Raw genomic sequence first — 15,000 nt, 5'->3', positions numbered from 1 at the left:
ACCCCTCCCTCTTCTCATGCCAGTAGCCGTGGTGACGACGCAGACAGCACCGTGGTAATGCGGGGCGAGGGTTCCGATGACTCCGCCCCCTCTGAGGAGTTCTATGACTGTGACACTCCAGGCGCCTCAGGTTGTCATGGCAACCCCACCGGAGGCGGTTACCGTGACAACCCACCTCACCAGGGCCTCAACCTCATGGCTCGAATCTCCCAGTCCATGCTAGAGCTGAGGGAGCCTCCTGCACAACAGGTGAGTGAGTGAGAGTGAGTGTGTGTGTGTGTGTGTGCGTGTGCGTGCAAATATGTGTGAGTGTGAGCAGGTCAGGTGTGTATGTGTGTGTGTGTGTGTGTGTGTGTGTGTGTGTGTGTGTGTGTGTCAGGTGTGTGTGTTACCTGGGTACAGCGCTCGGCTGATCATGCCAGGCAGTATGATGAAGATGAAGGGCAGCATCTTGAGTGTGTGTGTGTGTGTGTGTGTGTGTGTGTGTGTGTGTGTGTGTGTGTCAGGTGTGTGTGTGTTACCCTGTGGTTACCCCGGCCGGATCATGCCAGGCAGTATTATGAAGATAAAGGGCAGCATCTTGAGGTAGCTGGCGAATATGGAGGCTCCTTTAGCATGACTGACACTCTTAGCTGAGAGAGACCTCTGCACTATCACCTGCAGAGAGAGAGAGGGGGGGAGAAGAGAGAGACAGGAGAAACAGAGAGAGAGAGGGGGAGAGAAGAGAGAGAGAGGGGAGAGAAACAGAGAGGGGAGAACAGAGAGAGAGAGGGAACAGAGAGAGGGGGGGGAGAACAGAGAGAGAGGGGGAGAGAAACAGGGAACAGAGAGGGGGGGGGACAGAGAGAGAGATAATTTTAGAATTTTAAAAGCTCTTTATTACAAAACACACTATTACATTACCATAAAACCATCACTCTTTTTAGAAAAACTGAAAATCAAAGAAAATAACCTGAAAATAATAATTAATTATCGACCAATGAGCATATTGCTCCACCTTGGCACCATTGTTCTTCAAAAGAATTAAAACCACCTTTTGTTGCATAAAAGTCAAATTCCAATTTTACTCTTGATTTCACCAGGCGAATAAAAATATAAATTACATCATGGTCAGAGTCTTTTTCAATCTTATTCTTCCTACTTATATAAATGGCCATATTAGCATTCCCAAAGATATAATTAATCATTTCACACTTGCAATGTTCTTTCTGAACATATTCAAACCACAATATAAAGGTCTGAATAGAGAAAAACTCTCCAAAACACTCTAATAGCTTTGCTAACAACTTAAACAAAGGTGGCAGTCTGAAGCAATTTGAGTAGGCATGAAAAACAGTCTCTCTCTCTAAACAAAAAGGACATTCATGGCTTACATTTTGATTTAAAACAGAAATAAAAGAGTTAACTGCCAAAATACCAGCAGTAACCTCCGTTGTAAGTCCCCAGCTCTTTTAGTTAATGGTGGTTTGTGTAGAGATTTCCACTCAGTACTTACTAAACCAAAAGTAGAACGCCAAGGCGTATCAACCTTTCCATTTAGTCTGTCTTTATTTCTCACTGTAACACAGTTCTTGTAAAGACATTTACCATTGACTTCCATTTACCATTGGGCAAAAAAAGACCTTTACAATCACTTAATTTCGGTGTAAGTGACAATTCAGGAAAAGGGTCTTCTCTATCAGGAATCAAAACCCCATCAACATATGTCTTTATCATCTTTATCAGGAATCAAAACCCCATCATTGTCTTTATCATTTTGCGCTCAGGTGATGTTAGTGTTTCTCTAGCAATGCAAGATTTTATCCACCATACGCAAGGACCTCACTCCCATGCGCATAGCCAGTGTGGCACTGTCCCTAAGAGAGCCTGACACATCCACCAAATGACGCAAACTTGTAAGTCCAGTACTGCATAAATAACTGTTCAATCCAGGCATTACATTCCTTGAAATGTCCAGTCTTGATCCATAGATTAGAGGCTTCTCTAGGAGCCAATGCAAAGAACCAGTCTCTTCCGCTCGGCTAATATTAAAAAAAAAACAGATCTTGTCTTGAAGTCCTTGATAAAAAACACGTAAATCAATACAATGTATTGCATGAAGATCCAGGAAATACAAAGATTTGTCTAAACCCAAACCACTCACATTATGCATGATTTCACAAGCCACTGGCCTCCAAACAAGATCTTCTGGCCCAGTAAGAAACCTCTGAATGAACTGAAGCCTAAAAGCAGCTACTCTACTGGGCAAATGGATTAAACCCTGGCCACCTTCTTCCTTTGGCAAATATAAAATACTCTGAGGGATCCAATGTAACTTATCCCAGAAGAAATCTATTAGGGTTGACTGGATCTTCATTAAAAGACCTGATGGTGGATCTAAAACAGCCAACCAATGCCACAAAAAAGATGCTACTAGATTATTGAATGTGTTTGTGTTGTATGTATGCTGCTGCTGAGACCTTGAATTTCCCCTGGGGATCAATAATCTATCTATCTATCTATCTATCTATTGATAACCAGACAGCGTCCCCTATATGACATCTGAGGTAGTAGCCATGTCCATTTTTTTAAACGTCCCTTCCATTTTTCAATGACTCCATCCCAATTCTTTTGTACAGTGTTATCATCTCCCAAAAAGACGCCCAGATTTTTGAAACCCCCTTTTTTCCAATTTAAACCTTCTGGAAGTTTGGCTGGTCCATCTACCCAATTACTTATCTGAAAAGCGTCATTTTTCTTCCAGTTGACTTTTGCAGATGATATCACTCCAAAATCCTTCACAACATCATTTAAAGTATCAACATCATTTTGATCATTGACTACTACAACCAAATTATCGGCATACGCTGATAAACAAAAAACCTTTTCACAATTGGACAGAGAAAAGCCAGTCATTTTACACCTTAATTTGTGAAGCAAAGGTTCTATTGCCATGGAATAGAGCATTCCAGACAATGAACAACCTTGTCTTACACCTCTTAGTGCTTTAAAAGGGGGACACAAACCACCATTAACTTTCACTATACTCTCAATGTCATTGTAGAGCACCTTAATTAAAGGGAAACTTGGCAGGATTTCCCCCTCTGCTGGAGAAATTGTGCATTATGCTATTTCAAACTGTGGAAAAAGGTAACGAGAAAGCACATGGATTTGTTTACAAGCTAGCAAAACGGTTAGCATAAGTTCGGCAGACAATGTGGATGTTACAAGGTAAGAAACACGATTTTAGCAGGCAGTTTTTAATCGACATCTGCAAAAGCAAGTTTTGCAGCGTTCTGGACTTTGCAACAGAGACGCTAAAAGGAACTCGACTACCCGCCTGCAACAACACCGGTTCGCCTGCTACTCCTCCCCGAAAGAAAGCGTCGGAAGCGGTGTGCGAGGAAGCAGAAGAGGGCAAGCGCTGAGGCGCCCGGCCAGGCTAGCTGCCAGCCCAACTTCGCCCAGCCATACCATCCATTCTCCTGGCAAATGTAACGATCACTGGACAACAAATGGATCACACACTGCTGAGATCAACTAACCGGACAGTAAGTAACTGCTGTGTGCTCGTCTTCACTGAGACTTGGTTAAATGACAACATTCCGGACTCTGCTGTACAACTGGAGCAGCTAGCATGCTATCGAGCAGACAGGGCCATTGTAAAGGGAGGTAAATCACGAGGAGGAGGAATCTGTGTTTACATCCGTGACTAATGGTGCCGGACACTGTAGTAGTATGCAAACACTGCTCACCACTGGCAGAGTTTATGATCATAAAGTGCCGACCTTTTACCTGCCAAGGGGAAATTTACGCGATTCTGCTAGTCGCAGTATACATCCCCGCCTACCAACAACAACAGCGATAAGAACGCTGCTCTTAGTGAACTGTACCAGGCTGTCAGTGAACAACAGGCGGCACACCCAGACGGTTTCACCATCTTCACTGGAGATTTTAACCATGCTGATCTAAAACTGTACTTCCAAAGCTACACCAGCATGTTGATTTTCCAACAAGAGGAGATAACATCCTGGACCTGGTCTACACTACACACAAAGGAGCATACAAAGCCACCCCTCCCCCACATTGGACTTTCAGACCATATCACTGTTATGCTAATGCCCGCATACAGACAAAGGGTAAAGCTTAACAAACCGTTCGTAAGCAGGTAAAAGTGTGGCCTGAGGGAAGCCTCCGATGCTCTTCAAGACTGCTTTGACACAACAGACTGGGAAATGTTCAAGCAGGCAGCCACTTACAACAACCGGACAGACATAGAGGAGTATACAGACACTGTAACCTCTTACATCACCAAGTGCATCGATGATGTGACCCACACAAAAGACATCATCACTGGGCTAACTGGAAGCCATGGCTGACAGGGGATGTCCCTCAGGCTGCTGAGGGCCAGAGACAAAGCCTACAGAGCTGGGGATGAAGCTGGCATGAAAACAGCAGAGCCAACCTGTCCCCGTGGCATCAAGGAAGCAAAAAAGGAATACACTCACAAGATAACCACCCACTTCAAAGACAGCAGGAACTCACAAAGCCTATGGCAGGGCATTCAGGCCCTCACGGACTACAAGCCAGCGCCACAGAGCTGTGAGAGCAACATCCCTCTGCTCAACAACCTGAACCGCTTTTTGCTCGCTTTGAAGCACAAAACAGCACCTGCCCACAGAAGACCCATCCCCTCTACATGAGCAGCCCCTGTGCCTCTCTGCCGACAGCGTGAAGAGGACACTTGCTGCTATCAACACCGTGAAGGCAACAGGTCCAGACAACATCCCAGGTCGCGGCGCTGAAGGACTGCAAGGGGAGCTTAAGGATGTCTTCACAGACATCTTTAACACTTCCCTGAAGCAAGCCATCGCCCCATCATGTTTCAAAGCTGCCACCATCATACCTGTGCCAAGAAAACTGCTCCATCCTGCTTCAATGACTACCGCCCTGTGGCACTGACACCCATCATCATGAAGTGCTTTGAGCGGCTTGTCATGTCACATATCAAAGCCATTCTCCCCCACCCTGGACCCCTTCCAGTTTGCATACCGAGCCAAGCTGGTCCACAGAGGATGCAATCTGCTCTGCCCTCCACCCAGCCCTCACCCACCTGGAAAAAGAGACTCATATGTGAGATTGCTGTTTATAGACTTCCAGTTCTGCATTCAACACCATAATACCACAACAACTCATCTGCAAACTTGACAAACTGGGACTCAGTACCTACCTCTGCAACTGGCTACTGGACTTCCTCTGTCAGAGGCCCCAAGTAGTACGTGTTGGCAACAATACCTCAAGCAGCATCACACTGAGCACAGGGGCCCCAAGGCTGCGTGCTCAGTCCGCTGCTCTTCACCCTGCTGACGATGACTGCACTGCAACCTACAGCAACAATCACATAGTGAAATTTGCTGACGACACAACTCTGGTGGGTCTCATCACCAAAGGGCTTACTCTAGACTCAATACAGGTTGGAGGTCGACCATCTGACCACGTGGTGCAGGGACAACAACCTCCTGCTGAACGCCAGCAAGACCAAAGAGATTGTTGTTGACTTCCGGAGAGGTCACACCCAACACCTGCCACTGACCATCGACGGTGTGGTGGAGAGAGAGAAAGCAGCACCAAATTCCTGGGGGTGCACATCAGTGAAGACCTCTCCTGGACCACCAACACTGCATCACTGGCGAAGAGAGCTCAGCGCCGCCTGTACTTCCTGGGCGAAAACTCAGGCGAGCAAGTGCTCCACCAGCCATCATGACCACATTCTACCGAGGCACCATTGAGAGCATCCTCTCCAGCTGTATCGCTGTGGGGCTGGAAGCTGCACTGAATACAACAGGAAAGCCCTGCAGCATAGTGAACACAGCTGGAAGGATCATTGGTGCTTCACCCCCCTCCCTGAAGGACATTTACACCACTCCCTCACCAAGCATACACCAAAATTGTGAGTGATGCAAGTCACCCCCCACCACAATCTGTTTGATCTACTGCCCTCTGGGAAGAGGTACAGAAGCCTGCGCTCCCGCGACTACCAGACTCACTAACAGCTTCATACACCAAGCTGTAAGGATGCTGAACTCTCTCCTCCTCTCCCCTTCCACCCTCAGCTACATAACATCCTGGACATTGGACCCACAATGGCCGCCTGCACTACTCCACCTGCACACTTGAACACTTGCACACTTGTACACTTTACAACTTGGTGTTGTTGTCCTGAAAACACAACACTTCTGCTGCTCTTTACATAACTTGCACCACTATGCCACTTTCTTTATTACTTAGGTCAAACAGTATTTTATAGTATTTTTTACAGTATTTGCACTAGTATTTTATTGACTGTCTATGCACAATGTCAACAAAATTTTGCTGCTCTTATTTTTTCATTATTATTATATGTGCCCTCTTATTTACTTATTTACTTACTTTTTGTTTACATTTGAATGTTATGTTTGTCTGTGGACTTAAAATTGGTCAAATATGTCTTGTCTTCACCGTGGGATAGTGAGAAACGTAATTTCGATCTCTTTGTATGTCTGGAACATGTGAAGAAATTGACAATAAAGCTGACTTTGACTTTGACTTTGACTTTGATTTAAAACGAGTTTCTTGTTTCTCACTTCTCTTTCGGGACGGTAGTCTCAATGTTGCAAGGTTGGTTTTCCGCCTGGGGATGCTAGGGCAGCGGGGAAAAGTCACCATTTGCCAAGTTTCCCTTTAAATTAATAAAACCCGAATTGAATCCAAAAGCCTCTAACACCCCCCATAAATACTTATGCTCAACTCTGTCAAAAGCTTTTTCCTGATGCATGAAAACAAATCCAAAAATTCTTTTTTTAATTTACTAGAAACTTCAATCGCGATCTCGAACAAGGAAAATGTTGTCAAAATTGACCTTTCAGGAATACAGTAAGTTTGATCAACATGTATTATTTGTTCCATCACTTCTCTCAATCTAGTTGCTAGTGCTTTGGAAAACATTTGAACATCAATGCACAGGAGAGACACTGGGCGCCAATGCTTCAGGTCGGTCAAGTCACCTGTTTTTGGTAACAGTGTCAACACAGCCCTTCGACAGCTCGGATGAAGGATTCCTTTCTCTATACTGTCATTCAGCACTTCATGGAGATCTTTCCCCAATACTGACCAAAAGCCTTTATAAAACTCAACTGGCAGTCCATCAATGCCAGGAGCACGTCCATTTTCCATACCCAGCAGGGCAGTATAGAGTTCTTTCAATGATAAAGCTCCATCCAGCATCTTTGCTGAAGCCTTTGAAAGCGTTGGCAAGTCATGAAGGAAACCACGTTCAATCTCTGATTTCCAACCAATTCACTTTTAAAAAGTTCGGAGTAAAAACTCCTTACTCGTTGTCTTATTTCATTTGGCTTAGTCAACAATGTTCCTGTTTCTGAGCGCACAGCATGAATTAACTTTTTTCTTCCATTTTTCTTCTCTAGATTAAAGAAATACTTAGACGGAACATCCATTACAGATACATTTTGTATTCTTGAGCGGATCAAAGTGCCCTGTGTTTTTTCCCCCAAAAAATCCGTATATATATAAAAATATATTTTTGACATACATGTTTAATTTGAATTTTTGCTACATCCCACCATTGTTGCAAAGAGGGAAAAAAAGGCTTCTCCAACTTAAAACTCTCCCAAAAAACAGCAAAAGCTTCTCTAAAAGTTTGATCGTCCAACAACATCTTATTAAAATGCCAATAAGCACTTTTTGGTTTAACCGCAGATTTTATAAGTACACAACATGCCATGCAATGGTCAGAAAAACCAACATGACTGATATAGGAACATCGAAAAGCACTAAAAAAAATGCTTAAAACAGTACATTTGGTCCAGTCTTGCCATTGATAATGTGAGGCCAACTATATTGCCTTTGTTTTTTGTGAAAAGATCTCCATATGTCAATCAATTCATATGCTTTAATTAACTCAATAAGACGCTTGCGAGAGGCTGCATGAGGTTCTACATGATTTCTATCTAAAATATCAGCTGTGCAATTAAAATCACTACCCAGAAAAAGAAAATCAGTACTATTACATGCACCAAGAACATCACCAAGCTTATCCAAAAAACACGTCCTCTCTGCAGCTAAGGTAGGAGCATAAACACAAATGAAAACAAAAACATCATTTTCAAAAACTGCTTTTTCTTTCAATAGTCTTCCTTTAACCACCTCTTCCACATCATAGGAATATGGAAGAAAAGACTTTGAAAAGAGGATAGCAACACCTCCACTTAAGGACGTATTGTGACTGAGTATGGCACGCCCATCCCACTCCTTCACCCAATCAACTTCATTAGTTAAGTCACTATGTGTCTCTTGAACATCAATATTTTTCTGTCTGCTTAATTCAGGGAGAGAGAGAGTGGAGAGAACAGGGAGAGGGAGAGAACAGAGACAGGGAGAGGGAGAGAGGGAGACGAGAGAGAGAGAGAGAGAGAGAGAGAGAGAAAAAGAATGATTTTCTTTTCTGTAATGTTTGTTATCTGTAATGTTTGGCTGAAGTGCTACATATCTGACGACTGCAACAGTACACAGCTGTAATGTTTGGCTGAAGTGCTACATATCTGACGACTGCAACAGTACACAGCTGTAATGTTTGGCTGAAGTGCTACATATCTGACGACTGCAACAGTAAACAGTACACATCTGTTTGGCTGAAGTGCTACATATCTGACGACTGCAACAGTACACATCTGTTTGGCTGAAGTGCTACATATCTGACGACTGCAACAGCTGTTTGGCACAGCTGTAATGTTTGGCTGAAGTGCTACATATCTGGCGCAACTGCAACAGTAAACAGTACACATCTGTTTGGCTGAAGTGCTACATATCAGACCACTGCAACATATCTGTTTGGCTGAAGTGCTACATATCTGGCGACTGCAACAGTACACATCTGTTTGGCTGAAGTGCTACATATCAGGCGACTGCAACAGTACACATCTGTTTGGCTGAAGTGCTACATATCAGACGACTGCAACAGTACACATCTGTTTGGCTGAAGTGCTACATATCAGACGACTGCAACAGTACACATCTGTTTGGCTGAAGTGCTACATATCAGACGACTGCAACAGTACACATCTGTTTGGCTGAAGTGCTACATATCTGACGACTGTTTGGCTGAAGTGCTACATATCGACGACTGCAACAGTACACATCTGTTTGGCTGAAGTGCTACATATCTGCAACAGACTGCAACAGTACACATCTGTTTGGCTGAAGTGCTACACAGCGGCTGCAGCAGTACACATCTGTTTGGCTGAAGTGCTACGCAACACTGTACACATCTGTTTGGCTGAAGTGCTACATGTCAGAACTGCAACAGTACACATCTGTTTGGCTGAAGTGCTACATATCAGGCGACTGCAACAGTACACATCTGTTTGGCTGAAGTGCTACATATCAGACGACTGCAACAGTACACATCTGTTTGGCTGAAGTGCTACATATAGACGTACACACTGCAACAGTACACATCTGTTTGGCTGAAGTGCTACATACCAGACGACTGCAACAGTACACATCTGTTTGGCTGAAGTGCTACATACCTGACGACTGCAACAGTACACATCTGTTTGGCTGAAGTGCTACATACCTGACGACTGCAACAGTACACATCTGTTTGGCTGAAGTGCTACATACTGCAAAGTACACATCTGCTACATACACATCTGTTTGCTGAAGTGCTACATACCTGGCGACTGCAACAGTACACATCTGTTTGGCTGAAGTGCTACATATCTGACGACTGCAACAGTAAACATCTGTTTGGCTGAAGTGCTACATATCAGACACATCTGTTTGGCTGAACAGTAAACATCTGTTTGTTTGAAGTGCTACATATCAGGCGACTGCAACAGTAAACATCTGTTTGGCTGAAGTGCTACATATCAGACTACACACTACACACACAGTCAGCTCCACTCCCCTCCCGCCCCACACACAAATCTTCAGTACATACATCTGTTTGGCTGAAGTGCTACATACCCCACCTCACCCACATACATACAGCACACTGCTTACACAGTAAGCCTCCTCTGCATACTTGCTGCACACTGCCCCCCACATACACACATTGTCTTCTTGGATCTTCTCCACACACACACACACACACACAGTCACTGCTCCACCTACACACAACACACACACACACACACAGTCACTGCTCCATCTTCACATCTTCACTGTCATCACTCACATACATTACACACAGTACTCTGCTTGCAATAGTAAGTCCCTGCCCCCTACATACACAGCACATTATTTCATCAGGAAGCTTCTCCAACACACATCCCCAACATACTTACAGCACACTGCCCCCCCCCAATACACAGCACATTGTCTCATGAGGAAGCTTCTCCAACACACATATTGCACACTGCCCTCTCCCCACATACACAGCACACTATCCCATCTCCCCTGTCATCCCCCCCAACACACACACCAAGACCCCTGGCAGTTGGGTTAGCCCCTTGAGCCGTGGATCTGCCCAAGGTTTCTTCCTTGGTAAGGGAGTTTTCCTTGCCCTGTTGCTCTTTGGTGCTCCTTTGTTGGTGCCCCCACCCAATCCCAATCCTCCCCACCTTTTTTATGCAGCCCTTGCCACTTAATCTACTAAACCCCTCTTCTACTGCACTTTTTCCCCCCCCCCCCCCCCATTAATGCACAAATAGGCTGACACCAGACATAATTTCACTGCATTTCTTACTTCCAGTAACTATATGCATGTGACAATAAACTTCCTTGTATCCTTGTATCCTTGTATCCATGTATCTGACGACTGCAACAGTAAACTCATCTCTTTTGTCTTTCTCTCTCATCTTTCTCCATTCACTCTATCTATCACTCTATCTCTCTCTACCTCTTTATCTCTTCTTCTCTTCCCCTCTGTCGCCACCCTCTCTCTCTCCTCTCTCTCTCTCTCTCTCTGCAGCCCTTCAAGTTTTCCTCCAAGTCTCCTTCCAGAGAGGCTCATGGGAGAGTGGGCGGGGCAAAGGTGGTTATTGCCAAGCCTGGGGGCTTTCCTGGTCCCTCCCCCCGGCGTGTGATTGGAGGAGCCTCCTCTCCCCGGCGTATGATTGGAGGAGCCCGCTACTGGCAGGACCGCCTTTCCACCGGCCGCCTTGCCTCTTCCCCATCACGCGCTCCCGCCGAACCACACACACACACACGACATGGCCGCTCCCCTCGAAGGCAGAGCCTCCCGAGCGCACACACACACACACACACAAGCAGCTCGTCAGCACAGCGCTACCAGCCACACACACACACACACTCACCATCTCCATTGCGCACGCACACACTCTCTCGCACACGCACATCACCCCGTGGACAGGTTCACACACACACACTGGCTGGCTCGCCAACTGCCCGTTACACCTCTTCACCCTCCTCCGCACACACATCCAACCCCCCCGCAAACCCTCGCGGGACCAAAACCGCCCTTCACACCTCTTCACCCTCCCGTGTGCAGACGTCCAACCCACTGGGCCTCCCGCCCGCAAAGCCCCTCGGGACCAAAACCAAATGCCCAGGTGGCGTTGCGAAGGGAAACACTTCACGGAAGAAATAAGAGTCCAGTTAGCCAAAATATTACAAGATGACATCAACTGCACAAAGCATCAACTTCTGACATCCAACTGGCTAGTTAGCTAAAAGATCATTAACATTGATAGGCCTGTCACAATAACTATTGTTGCTACACGATGTATTGTTCCAGAAAGTATTGCGTTATTATTATTGTATTGATATTAAGTAATGATATTATTGTAATTTTAGACTATTTTATACTAAGCCCACAATCATGCAGACCATCCACCTGCAACTGTAGCTTTTAGTCCCAGATCAGACTTCTATCTGCAGAAGCACACTAAGGCCTTTAGGTTATCCGTTGCTCTCTCAGGCCTTTAGGTTAGCCGTTAGCCGTTGTTCTCTCAGGCCTAAGTTAGCAACGGCTAACCTAAAGGCCTGAATGTACGGCTAACCTAAAGGCCTGAGATAGCAACGGCTAACCTAAAGGCCTGAATGTACGGCTAACCTATAGGCCTGAATGTACGGCTAACCTAAAGGCCTGAGATAGCAACGGCTAACGGCTAACCTAAAAGCCTGAGAGAGCAACGGCTAACGGCTAACCTAAAAGCCGTTAGCCGTTGCTATCTCAGGCCTTTAGGTTAGCCGTTGCTATCTCAGGCCTTTAGGTTAGCCGTTGATAACATAATTATCGTTACAGGCCTAAACATTGGCTGCAGATACAGCAGTTAAAGCACTAAGGGATTAAATGCTAACATCAGTTGCAGGGGGTGCAGCTAGCGAGCCAAAATATTACATGCTAACCTGAACTACAGGGACTACTGCTATCATGCTAAAGGATTACATGCTAACATGAACTATAGGGCCTGCAGTTAGCATGCTAAAGGATTACATGCTAACATGAGCTACAGAGACTGCCTAATGTGCTTAAGGATGACGTGTTAACAGAGACTGCTTAATGTGCTTAAGGATGACGTGCTAATGTGTTTAAGGATGACGTGCTAATGTGCTTAAGGATGACGTGCTAACAGAGACTAAGTGGTGGTGGTGATGTTGATCTGCTGTACCAGTCTTTCTTTGTGGAGGAGTTTGTATTTCTAACAGAATTCACTGGGTTCTCAGTTGGTGATGGTAATAAAGCAGTAACATATAGTAATGCTATGGTGTTCAGGAAATGACATCACATTTATAGTAATGGTGCATTCATGGCACCTGGGAATGATAATGACCACCCCTGTGATTACGTCCGAGTGTTCATGTCTTTGACGTCGGAATGTGTGACAAACATGGATGCCACAACAAAGGTTAAAACAAATACTCACTAATTCTAAATAAACAACTGTAAAAATATAGCGTAAGATGCTTGTGAAAGAAAGATATGCAGCTTTCAAGTGACAAAACGGCAAATTCCCAAGTTCACATTAAAACTGTTGGACATGAAAGGCCACATAGACTACAAACAAACTACAATGTGATGACAAAAGTGATGACGAGCCCCTAACTGGGCAATCTAGCCCCCGTTTCCGACCTCTGACTCACACATTACGTGACGTGATAATGCGGAATGATGTTTTCACTGGGAAAAAGGTTTTTCCGATGCCCATGCACGCTAGGTATGGCTATGTTGTTCAGGAAATGACATCACAGTTATGGTAATAGGCGTGTTCGACTTGAGGCATATCTGACTTGGTCTGGCTTTCTACGTAAACGTGATCTTCAGAGGCTAGCCGGGAGGAGCTACAACAGAGGGCAGCTCATCCCGACAGACAGGCTACAGTCTGCCTGACGTGACTCTCGGGAGATATCACGGAATTTTGTTGGCAATAAATACAGCAGAATCTTCATTCTTTCATTCTTACTCATTAAAATGAGCATGATGACTGACGAAATAAATTCTTATGATGTAGTTTAAATAAACCACTGTTGTCATACAGTTAACAGGCCTGCTTTGTAGCACATCCATTCAATATAAAGTGTTTCCCCTATATGTGTGTCTATCTATTTAACCAACAGCAGAAAATAACAGAAATCAAAGGTATCCCTTCGATTTCTGTTTATTTTCGCATATTCCAACATAAGGAAGCAGCATGAGACTCCCGTCAAAATCGTCACGAGGACATTCCTCCCAAATGGCCCCATCACGTCTTTGAACTGACATCATGAGAGCGTGTTTCAGCTCGTGCAGCTCGTGGAAGGCAACTGCAAGATCTGTCTACAGGCTAAGACTCCCGCGATATTTTAAGGTCATGTGACATGGTGTCACGGTGGTAAGTCCCTCCCCGGCTGACAGAAGTCGGACAGAATTTCTAACCAGCAAGCATTGCGTCCATCCCAGTATGCATTGTGTTCAACCCAGCATGCATCACATCAAGTCAGATCTGCCTCAAGTCGAACACGCCTATTGTTATGGTGTTCAGGAAATTACGTCACTTTTATGATAATTGGGCTGTAATGTTATGAATAATCAGCTGTTCTTTGTGTATGTTATTTAAAAACAGCTGTGTGTGAGAGAGAGAAAGAGCATGCATGTTAGGGTATATGTATATGGGAGAGATCTTTTCATGTAAATAGGCTTAAAATATTACGTGAATTAAAAATATTGATATTGATTGAAATAATGATTTTGTTATAACAATCTTTTGTGCTGTCACTTTGTTATGGATCTGAATACATTATTCTGAAAAGCATCCAAAACAGATACTGAATACATTATTCTGAAAAGCATGACTCATCTAAAACAGATACTGAATATGTTATTCTGAAAAGCATGACTCATCCAAAACAGATACTCAATACGTTATTCTGAAAAGCATGAAAAACAGATACTGAATAGGTTATTCTGAAAAGCATGACTCATCAGAGCTGTCTGCAACAACAGCTGCGCTCTGGGAGCAGTGAGGGGTTAGGTGCCTTGCTCAAGGGCACTTCAGCCGTGCCTACTGGTCAGGGTTCGAACCGGCAACCCTCCGGTAGTCAGGATGGTGAGACCAAGTGTCATTCCTGTGTGTGCGTGTGTGTGTGTGTCCTACTCATGAGCATGTGTGTGTGTGTGTGTACCTGGTCAGTGCACCAATACCAGGTAGCCAGGATGGTGAGACCAAGTGTCATTCCTGGCCAGGGCAAGTCAGCATCAGATGCATCTCTGTGAAGGACACACAAACACACACATTCATATGATTTCACACACACACACACCAGAGTTTCGCTAGAAAAAAATGGTGCCGGTCAAAGTGACCGGCAGAGGTTTCGTTTTCCGGACATTTTGATGATATGTCGGTCAAATATCCTATTATCGCTTTTTAATTAGTCAAATTGAGGAAAACTGGAGACAGGCTATGTAGCTTAAAGAATTACATAATCAGGCTGTATAGAATGCAACATGTTCTTTACCCTAACTTAAACATGCCTAACAAGATCTAGCCAGTATCTTTTCATGGACAGCAAGAGTCCGCTTCG

The 15,000-nt window shown here is 44.7% G+C and overlaps 2 protein-coding genes across 2 annotated transcripts in view; one reads left to right on the top strand and one right to left on the bottom strand.

Annotated features, from left to right (window-relative positions):
* The window catches only part of LOC125297824 (rho GTPase-activating protein 17), a 13,274-nt gene extending 340 nt beyond the window's left edge, over positions 1-12,934 (top strand). The window contains exons 1-2 of the mRNA XM_048248326.1: positions 1-249; positions 10,949-12,934. The exon at positions 1-249 is cut by the window's left edge and continues 340 nt beyond it. Of these exons, the coding sequence (XP_048104283.1) occupies positions 58-249; positions 10,949-11,587 (831 nt within the window). The 5' untranslated portion in view covers positions 1-57 and the 3' untranslated portion in view covers positions 11,588-12,934. The remainder of the gene's footprint in view (positions 250-10,948) is intronic.
* slc5a10 (solute carrier family 5 member 10) overlaps positions 1-15,000 on the bottom strand; it is an 85,099-nt gene that overhangs the window by 59,611 nt on the left and 10,488 nt on the right. Inside the window, 3 exon segments of the mRNA XM_048248325.1 lie at positions 393-409; positions 539-657; positions 14,602-14,686. Of these exon segments, the coding sequence (XP_048104282.1) occupies positions 393-409; positions 539-657; positions 14,602-14,686 (221 nt within the window).

This window comes from Alosa alosa, chromosome 7, assembly GCF_017589495.1.
Source record: "Alosa alosa isolate M-15738 ecotype Scorff River chromosome 7, AALO_Geno_1.1, whole genome shotgun sequence".
Taxonomy (NCBI): domain Eukaryota; kingdom Metazoa; phylum Chordata; class Actinopteri; order Clupeiformes; family Clupeidae; genus Alosa; species Alosa alosa.
The sequence above is the reverse complement of the archived record's forward strand: the minus strand, read 5'-3'. Positions and strand labels throughout refer to the sequence as shown.